Source organism: Sphaeroforma arctica (genome assembly GCF_001186125.1).
Source record: "Sphaeroforma arctica JP610 unplaced genomic scaffold supercont1.404, whole genome shotgun sequence".
Taxonomy (NCBI): Eukaryota; class Ichthyosporea; order Ichthyophonida; genus Sphaeroforma; species Sphaeroforma arctica.
The window spans coordinates 42675-53788 of NW_014040154.1; the positions used below are offsets into that span (position 1 = coordinate 42675).

The 11114-nt window shown below is 42.7% G+C and overlaps 1 protein-coding gene across 1 annotated transcript; it reads right to left on the reverse strand.

Moving 5' to 3' along the window:
- Positions 1-4530: 4530 nt before the first annotated feature.
- Positions 4531-10730, reverse strand: SARC_05940 (hypothetical protein; the record flags this gene model as incomplete). The annotated part of the gene is made up of 9 exons (XM_014300183.1): positions 4531-4765; positions 5012-5446; positions 6237-6349; positions 6840-7012; positions 7576-7694; positions 8100-8177; positions 8985-9086; positions 9361-9452; positions 10496-10730. The coding sequence occupies 9 exons, from the start codon at positions 10728-10730 to the stop codon at positions 4691-4693; spliced, it is 1422 nt and encodes a 473-aa protein (XP_014155658.1). The 3' UTR covers positions 4531-4690.
- Positions 10731-11114: the final 384 nt, after the last annotated feature.

Genomic DNA, 11114 nt, shown 5'->3' on the forward strand with positions numbered 1-11114 from the left:
ACAGAATTATCATATACCAAGTTTTGGGGTCCTGATCAAATATTCCTGATATTAGAGTCATCAGAAATATAGCGGAATTACCGGTAGATAATACCGGGACCCTTGTGTGAGAGAGAAACATTCAAGTAGGATTGGAGTCTAGTGAAGAAACACAAAATACAAATAAAGACTCAATGCGAGTCCTGAGCTCAGCCTAGGACTTCTAACTAGCTGAAAGATTCGCACTTGAAAAGAGGTTTATTGTTTTCTTTGGTCGTATTCTGAGCTACTCTCAAACTATATGAGTGTAACCTTGTAAAATAGCGGGTTCCTCATAGTAGAAACACATGTTCGCGTAAAAATTCTGGCATACGTAAAACGTAAAGGTGTAAAGTTGGCTAAACCAGGCAGACTATATCGTACTAAACGTTAAGTTAAACGATATACGTTGAATTCCTCGGCAATGAGCTAAAGATCAGGGCATTTTAGACAAGACTTTTGTTTACGTAGTTCCGCTCTGACCACTCATTACTTCGGTCTATATTTATATGGTGTCAACAACTAAACTAAAAACAACCCTTCAATAGTAGTTATCAATAAACGAATTCTAAATCCAACCTGAGAAAAAGAAAAAGAAAAATCAAAACACCTAGAACCAAAACACCTAGAAAAAGAGCAGTGTTTCTGCTGCACTTAGAGCCCCATCGCGTGATACCTGGCTCTCCATCCCATTGAGGACATAGAAGGGCACATCTAGTTGGCTGGCCAGGAGGACTCAATATGTCCTATGTCGCAGCAGATTATTTTGCTATGTGTTGAGTATTTGAAAATATACCAAGTCTCAAAATTTGCCTGATATCTTGTCTTATATAAATTCAATGTTGGATGGAAAACTTCTAGTTCAAGAAAAACCACCGAATATTCACAGTAGAGTCTCTATACTCTTTTGTACTATTGCATTTTCAGAAGTCCGAACCTATATCGTTTCGATTATTGCAAATATCTACCTTACGTGATTCGTATTGTATTTCAGAATTTCAGATTTACGTAAACATGTGCTTCTACTATTAGGAACCCGCTATTTTTACACCCCCCCCCCCTCTCAGCTTGAAAATCCCAATGTTGGCTTATATGTGGTAATAAAGCACATAGTCTCAAAAATCTCGCGTGAATTGCACGAGCGAGAACGAGAAACGGAGTTCGATAATATATTAGTCTTACTGCTTGTATTTGTTCCCAGATAATGTATTTTTAGACTTATAAGTTACTCGGTTACTCTGTCACGTTCCGGTTTAGGTATTTGTGGTCCTCGATGGTGAACAGGACGTGTTTTTAACCTTTTGGAGGTGCATATATGATATGATCTTTAAAGTTTGGAATGAATATGATTGTTTTTTTTTTGCGGATATACATTGACTACATCAGGATGTTTGTTTGTGAACAAGACCGTTTTAGAATCAGCCAAAATTTTGTGTAGGCGTTTACGAAACTTCTTATTAAAAGCTATCAAAACGCCTGGGCCATCAAATACTGATGGTGGTAGACATATTGTGCCCCTTCTGCAAAATATGTTGTGTAGCATACAGTATCAATATGTTTGTACATCCCGAGTCTTTTTAAACTTCTAGGACAAGAGGTGTAGTAGCCTTACGTATGCGACGAAGAAGGATTTCTGTTGTTGGAATTTGATGTAGCCAATATTTAGGGCACTCGAGCCGTCAACATTGTTAACCTCAAATATGGCTGATGCTGACGCAGTCTTAAAAACAAACAAATGTCTTGATGTAGTCAAGGTCCGATACAACGTATTTCCGTCAATTATACGATTAGTACGACATAGTCAGCCTGGTTAAGCCAACTTTACACTGAACTGCAGCCAAACTAGTGTAGTCAATTTGCTCCCATCACAAGTTTTACACAAGACATGACTCGAAAACGCGGCCTTCCCGGCTTTGTAGCATATCAGGTGAAAAACTGATCGTATTAACCTAGTGCTAGGTTGGTTGGTTCAGTCATTCACCTAAATTACTACAAAAATCATTCTTCCTGTCATGTTGAACATGAAAGTAATTACCCGCCATCAATTTGTACGCCACTCCTGGCTGGGCTACGTGTTGGTATCGTCCTGTGTGACGGAAAGTTGTGCCTGCGTGCGGATACCTGAGTGATTGCGCATGGGCTTTCCATTCACCCGAAGTGTATCATAGATCTGTCCAGTTGTGAAAGTCCAACTCCCAATATTTCCTGTCAAGAATCATACGATCCGGTCCAACATTTCCGAGGAAGCCAAATCTCTACACCCAAGTGGTCCTTTACAATCTCATAGTTTCCGAACCAGACTTATATCTGCATGGAGTGAGAAATTTTGGCAGTTGGTTGCCGAAAGCACAGGCGGATATCTTCTCTTGGCTTTCGTCGTCACTTGCTAAATCATGGATGTAGCTATGTGACCTCCCCATCCAGATTTCTCCAAGGTTTAAACTTAAAATTACCAGACTAATCTATATTCCTGCCCGACCCGATAATATTGAACCAGATACTCATATTCGACAATAAAGCAAAATTGGCGATAATTATCGTGTGAACTTCGGAAAACAATCGGGTACTCAACAATCCCGGTACAACCAATTGTAACAGTTCAAAGTAAAAGGGCTTGTCGACGTTCGGGGTTTTTAGGGGCTAGGTCACAAGTTGATGTTGTCCTCCTGAGGCAATATCCTATCCAGGTCTCGACTTGTCCAGGATCACTTAGAATCACCCCAATCTTCTAGTGCTCGTCCTTCGCCTTGACTTCTCATCTCCTCACTAGTATCCTGTTCACGAGAAGATACGGACAACTAACCAGAACCCGCCTAGACCATACAAGTCCCCTTCCCTACAACAGGTCACCACTGGCGTACACCTCTACACTCCAACACCCATGGACCATATCTCCATGCAGAACAAGTTTCAATGTGTCAACCCATGACTGTTCGGCAGTGTCAGGTACCGAACTCTTGGTCCCGTCGGCCGCTACCAATAGTAGGTAGTTTAAATACATATGTAGCTAGATATAGCTAGTTTGGGGAATGCTTTTAGTATAATATATGTGCATCTGAGTCCTGAATGATATTCTCTTCTTCAACACAGCTTTCTCGCGAACCTGTAATGACGATAAATGTTTACTACAATGGTTTTTATAAACGGAAATATGGAAACGGCGGGTGCACTAGACTAGTTAAAAAAGTAACAAAATGTCACTTCCTAAGTGCGCCCCTATTCTATTGTTCTAGGCAATAAGTGTGCAATATCAAATCTCGAGTTCAGGTCAGTCAAAACTTCATCTAGCTGTCATATCATCACTAGACCTATTTGACACTACTGAGATGCAATAGAACAAATGCGAGCATACATCAAAGTATTTTAAGCCTATATTTTAAATACAGACGATATCGAAAATATGTATTCATTTGAGTGGCCAGCGTGCGCGCCACCGATATCATTACCCGCAACCTCGAACTGAATAGAGCCGGTTTTCTAACAAAATCGGTATCTAGGTTTGAAACCCAAAATATTGCAATGCAATATATGCCGCTTTATGTATTTCGTGTAGAAAACACTCCCCATAAACTCGCGTACACATCCCTGGGTAGGTCTTAGGTATATATGTATTTGCATGATATGTTTAAGATTTAACATATGTGTATGTATTGATTGTTTGAGATTCAGGGTATTTACTATCTGATCTCACGTGTGTAAACGAATTCATTCTGCACTGTTCATGTGCTTCTCGGTTTAAGCGTGATTTGGACATGGATTGCAATCCTTTAAACAATTTGTGCATGTACTTTTCAAACATTCCAGTCAATTCAGATACACCTCTCGAGAGGAACCTGCTACTATTCTTTAGGGACTGTTCGCGGTTAATTTCGCAGAAAGTATTACTGTATTCAATTTAAAGTAATTTTTTTCTCTCGATAGTTCTGTGGACGATCGTAGTTTCCGAACCCCCAGGGCATGAGCGCTTCTGCTCATTTTTGGGAATAATATCTAGTGCTATAATGCATTCGTTTGAGGTCCTTCTCACATGTCGAGGATCGTTCACACACGCACTTTCTCCGCGACCATTCCCAGTACACGGTCAATAGCTTTCATCTCACTCAGTGGACAAACTGTTCATTTGTATTTTGTGTAAGTGCTCTTCACAAATACTGTTCGGTTGGTTGTGTTCGTGCGTTGATTTTTATTGATGTTACCACCCACATTCAATACACTTCTCGAGTGTATCGATTAGAGGCTCATGCTACACTTGCCAAGGAACTGTGTATTTATAATCTTGAGGAAACGTCTCTCAGATACACTCTTTTGACAACTTTCTCGAATGCATTGTGCCTGATCCCAAGATAGTTCGCCAAGACATTTCTCGGCTGCTCCCTATAATTAATTCACCCCGCCCATACAATAAATACTGCTCAGTGGTAATAGGAGAGAATCCAACTACACTCACCGAGGACGCTTCTCGGCTGCACACCTCTCTTATTCCATCATACCCAGTGAATGTACTTTTCGGATGTGATAGTGGAAGACTTTATTTACTTCAGGTGTACAGCTTCTAGACTTTTGTTCATTCGTTCATTCGATATACTACTCAGCGGTTAATGTGGAAGATATCACTAAAAGTCTCTCAGAACTCTCTCCCAGTTAAATTTGTGGGACAATTTGGACTGAATGGTCAGCTGCGGTTGCCACAACGCCGGCGGCTTCCAACGAGCAGGAATGATACATCTACTGAAACCTTGCGAATATCCTGCGAATGCGATAAGAAAAATCATATGAATAACTTGTAAGACCCATCGCGGATACGCGGATACACAATTTCTTATAGAGAATAGAAAAGTGGGGCAGAAGTAGACGAGACATACGCGAATGACAGGACTCTCAAGATCACAATGATTTTGTAGCTACTGCCGTATTCCAATAGGAAACCATCCTGCTGATTCTCAAAGCTGATTCTCAAAACAAGTCAGTCGATCGCGCAGTGCAACAGACATACCTCGTCCACCTCTAAGGCAAGGCTGTCCAGAATACTCTCCATTGCCTCTTTCTTATCGTCGTGCGACATATGCGCTGCGCCTCTCTCTGCCGTCGTATATCCAACAGCTGTCGTACAACCGACAATCTTATTTGCCATAACCCCCTCGTTAGTTGTCGTATCGGGTGCCGTGCCAGTCTCTGGTACACTTGAGCCACTCCTCCCCTCCCGTGAAGCGCCTCTCTTCGATGTATGTGTGTTAACATTAGCATTGCTGACTTTTGCTGGGCCCTTTTTAGGTCGTAAGGCATCATTTGCCTTGTCCCCATTCCCTCGATTTGGGCTAGATTTGCCCTTTGATTTTGTTGAAGCGGGAGGTTCGACAAACTCGCTTCCGTTCAGTATGTATCGAGTCGTATCGGCGGGGGTAGCCCTGTACACGTAATTACACAGGTCCTGCGATTCCCACAACATACAACAGATGTAGGTATGTGATAGAGATGATGATGAGTAGTTGAATGAAAGCTTTGTCCGGTATTGAGCTGCACGGTCTATCACGACCCTGCAAGTTCTGAGAGAAAACTTCAAAGGTAAAAGTTCCGTACTATAGAGGATACTATCAAAGTACAGGCGCGACAGTTGTTCACTAATAAGAACAATAACAGTTAAAATATACGGATAGAAACATAGTCATAGTGTTTCAAGATGTTGACTAATAAGATAATATCAGTTAAAAATATACGGATGGAAACATAGTCTTAGCGTTCCAAGATATTCAAACGTTAAGAGAAAGTTACCGTTTTGATACGCAGTGTTATTGACCACCCGCTCGTACACAACCATTGCCCAATATTTATGATATAGAAAAGTTCGGCGTCTATACGATGATCGCAACACCACGAAGTTGCTGCTGGATTTCTTGCAGTCCCGCTCATGCAATATCAGAAACACCACTTTACTCTCACATACACAAACAGCATGCGGACCTCTCACATACACTAACAGCATACGGACCTCTCACATACACTAACAGCATACGGACCGCTCACGCACATTAACAGCATACGGACCTCTCACATACATTAACAGCATACGGACCTCTCACATACACTAACAGCATATGGACGCCTTTGGCCACTCTGGAAACATACGCGAGAAAGCATGGGAATGTCATCGTATCACAGTAAACAACTATACGATGCCTATCTGTTATTTGCAGTCAGTGACTAACTGCTGACTCACTCACCGTGTGGTGCTCGGCGAAGTCGTGCTTGCGGATCTTCTTCCACTGCGCGTAATCGGGGTCGTATCGCCATTCAACATAGTATGTGTCTCGTTCAGCAATGTCATATACTTTGCCTGAGGATAAGAAATAATGGTAGTGTCTCCATTGAATATAGTGTGCACCTCTGTCACCCAGGTCAAACAAAAGATATGATATCAGTATCTTCTTCGATATAGTATGTCTCTCTTCCATTCTTTTGCCTGAGGATAGATGGTAATATCAGTATCTTCATGGAATATAGTATGTATCTCTATCATTGACGTGTAACATAGGAAATAATATCAGTATCTTCATGTATTATAGTATATATCTATCATGAATGTCTAACAAAAGAAATAAAATCAGTATCTAGAGGTTGCACGTGGTTTTAGAGTTTTGGGGTTTAGGGAAGTTGCGAGGTAGCACGTGACAACCAGTGCAACTAAAAAAAACACTAGAGAGACGATAACGTTAATAAGGCCTTTCATGCTAGGCTTACATGAATAGAGTTATATTATAAAATGTGTGTGTGAGCTAAATAGAAACCAACGGGCATATGCGACACACACACACACATGTGCACACCTTCTATGTAGTCCTTGGTACTCATAACCGCACAGCAACCAAGGAGATCATCCACCTTGGCCACAATGGTGGTGTTTGATTTGACCACTTCCTGTTTGCCAAAGCGGTGGTTGATTTTGTGCCGTGTTTCCCAGGGGCGGTAGTGGCGCGAGCCAGATACATACGCCTGACCACTGGAAAGAAGACAGAAGGGTGCATTGAGTGTAGATAGCCGGGATGTATATGCTCTGTTCCAGTCAGTATGTGAAACTAAATAGAAAATAGAGCCTGGTTTCCATGACGACGAATTATTAAAATTAACTACGTTCGTTTGTATGTATAACCTATATGTGTTGTCGGATCCTACTTCACAGGCATCTAATCACTCCTTAACGTTGCATCCCCGTGTATCGAATTGCGTCGTAGTATACAGACCAGTGGTAGACCAACACTCTACACGTGAACCCCCCCCCCCATCACACACACACACGCACACACACACGTGCATGATATGCAAGCACATATGTTCACTCACCTCCAAGAGCACACACGCATACTCCAGTATTATACTCGCGTATGAAACGGGAGGCACATGCGCAATATAGTCGACGCACTCATCGTAGCTCAAGACTGAAAGTGCTAGTCAGTCACCCACACAACTCACTGTATAGCCACACGGGGTGTGTGTATGTGTATGGGACAGCGAATACCCACAGGTGCACTAATAGATACGGATATACTCCTACACCACACATACTCGGGAGTGGTCCAGATCTGAGCTATGCGTATAATGTTCTGGTGTGCCGTACGGCTGCTGCTCCGTTTGTGCGTGTTTACAGGCACATACACACACAGCCCCTGCCGGTAATGGGTGCCCTACAAGAAGACAACGTACCAAGAGATAGACATGAGCATCGCGCGTGGAGTGTGAAATGATTCATTCTGTGATCTAGTAGTGCGTGAGTGTACATAGCGAAGGCAATGTGCGGGTGTAGGTATCGCTGGGATAATGGGACCAATATCACTAGCCTTCGGAGCTCACACCCTTGATACATATGATAGAAAAGCAGTCTCGCACACAGATTGCGTTCAGTTCACGACCATATACGCAGAGACGAAAGCCATCGGGTTAAGTCCATACTACTTCTAAGTGCAAAGTGTGCAACTCAGTAGGCACAAGTATATCAACAAGTCGACCCCACATCCCGAAGAAGCTGGTTCTGATCCCTTACATAACTACTTGGTCTGTGGTTTAAGACTGCGGTCTAAGACTGTACTTACATCGCGAACTAGATATCGGTAGTAGGTGTTGTGGCGTTCTTCATCGTCGTCGGTGTACTCATTGGGAACCACCAGAAACTGGAACGAGATAGAAGGGTGGGCAATAAGAACACATGTGGTGGATTGTAAGTGAGTGGTAGTTATGTATGTGATATTCGCAGACTGCTGGTATAAGGATGGATGGCTCTGATCTGAGCGAAATGCTGAGTTCATGTATACCAATGTATATATCTTCATAAACTATATACGCAGAGCACGCGATCAAGATATGCGGAGAGCTTTTGCGTTGAGTATCATACGCAGCAAACCAGTGGTCATTGAACACCGAGAAAAGGCGTACGAGTGAGTGATATATTAAAAGTGTACATCCGTGGGCAGTATATACCTGATGAGAAATGAAGACGGGTGATGTATATGTGCAGTTGTTTATGTTTACAGCTCAATGAAGTATAAAATGCCGCGCAAGTGATCGTGCACCGCAGAGGACCGGAAGCGTAGGCAGAGTTGTGATCCGGCAGATTCCCAGTACAACAGGTGCATTACCGAGCGTAGCTAACTCTCTCAATTACTAACTGACCAGGAGAGAAGGAGAGGGGGAGCACGTGAAGGCACTCGGTGAGACCGAAGTCTTTCAATCTGCACTTCACCCCGCGTATATTATCTGATGTACTATAATCTCACTACTTGTAATTAATTGACTACTAGTTTACCGACATGTGGGAATACTTACCTCGCTGGGTGGCACCTGAAGGCACCCAGTGAGGCCAAAGTGTTTCAATCTGGACTTCACCCCGCCTATATTTACTAATGTACTACAACCCCACTACTTTGAGAATTAATTCATTATTAGTTTACCCGCCCCTATGGACATGTGGGAATACCTACCTCGCTGGGCGACACCTGAAGGCACTCGGCGCAAACAAAGTCGAAGGAGTCGTCCGCTGCCTGCTCAGGCGTAAGCTGCACACATGTGTCATGTAACCAGACCTACAAGGATGCATACAACCAACAGTTAAAATAGAAACGTGGATACAGAAACACCTTATACCGTATTGCATGCGAGCACCTATTAGTGTGAACTATACAGATAGGTACACAATGATCACCTGGCGGGTCCATTGAATACAATGACTCACTAAACATCCTGAGCACTGCAGCATACAGCCTTTATGGCTCACAGATACATGACGGTACCACAACCTCTATAAGCAATACTAACAACCCACATCAACTGGTGTGTTTATTGAATACATAGACTCACCAGACATCCCGAGCACTGCAGCATACAGCCTTCGTTGACATTCAGTTGGCACACGCACTGAATCACATCCGTTACAGACGTGTCGGTACCGTCTGCGCGTTAAATGGCGATAGCACAGAGGTGTTAAGTGTGCACTTGAAGTGGACTCAGATGCGCAATATAGGTGAATGCACGATAGTGACAATGCTATAGATAGTATGAGAATAGATATAAGGTTCGTATACCTTGCCCCGGTTTGATATAGGTTGGGAGCATGATATATAAAGGGTAGGCCAGAATGAGTATATGAAATGAGTGTATCGTCGTATACCTATGTCTACTTATGTATACACATAAGTAAACATATATGTAGGTATGTATACACCCACCCACCCACTCACCCATATTTATATATATATATAATATATATATATATATATATATATATATATAAGTATGTAAGAATGGAAGTATATATGTGTGCAAGTATATACGTATGTATGTATGTACGTAACACACACACATACACGCACACACACACATGCACACATACATGCACACACACACGCACATATATACAGCGAAAAATCAGTGACAATAAGACAGTGTATCGTACACAGTTCTTCTGCCCCTATACAGTGATCTGACCTACATAGACAGTGAAACAGACTAGATCGAACATAACTTTTGGTCAAGCTAAGGTACTGCACGCACACAGAACAACTGGACAGCTAGACGCAACTGAAGAGCAGGCGCACCTGAACTAAATGGATTGAGCAGCAAATGTCTTGGGTATGGCATACCAATCAAAGGACTATATACACATATACTTGTTTATATGAGCACGCTGGTACGCGAATAGGTATGCATACAATTATATACGTATGTGTATTTTCCGTGCGTGTGTACAAATAAAAACATAAATGTGTAGGTGCATACATATACTAGCGGTCGGTTGGGAAACGAGATATAGTGGCGGACGACCGTTGTTTGTTCATCATAAGATCTGATTCCGTTGCAACTAGTGCAGCCTTCGAACACGCATGAGTCAGTGTAAATAGACCAACATCTATACTGTGGTAGTTAAGGATTCACAATGGAAGACAACCCTAACCACACCCACACTTACGAACAACACCTCACAGCATCCACTTACTTCGTAGTATATACCCAGGTTTGTTCTCGTCTTTAACTGTCGTGCTCGTCGCAGCATTCTCTGTGTTTTCACTGGAGGCTATTTCTGTATTGTCTATAGCTGCAGTTTCATTGGACGGTGAGTCGGTTTCTGGCTCAGCCCCCGTCCATACACCGTACATGATTTCCTGTATTTTGTCGCCGTGGTCTCGTATGGTGGATCGCACTTGCTCGAATACAACAGTCGCGTCTGCCATAATAGATATGTTCGGTCAATGGGAGTGACCAAGTGTGTTAGACCATAACAGAGGGCAAGTGTGTTAGACAATATCATAGGGCAAGTGTGTTAGACCATAACATAGTGCAAGTGAGTTAGACCCATGAGATAGGGAAGTATGTCCGACCCAGGAGATAGGGCAAGTATGATAGACCCAGGAGATAGGGCAAGTATGATAGACTCAGGAGACAGGGCAAGTATGTTAGACGCAGGAGACAGGGCAAGTATGTTAGACCCAGGAGATAGGGCAAGTATGATAGACCAAGGAGATAGGGAAAGTATGTTAGCCATATGAGACAGGGCAGGTTTGTTAGACCCAGGAGATAGGGTAAGTATGATAGACCCAGGAGATAGGGTAAGTGTG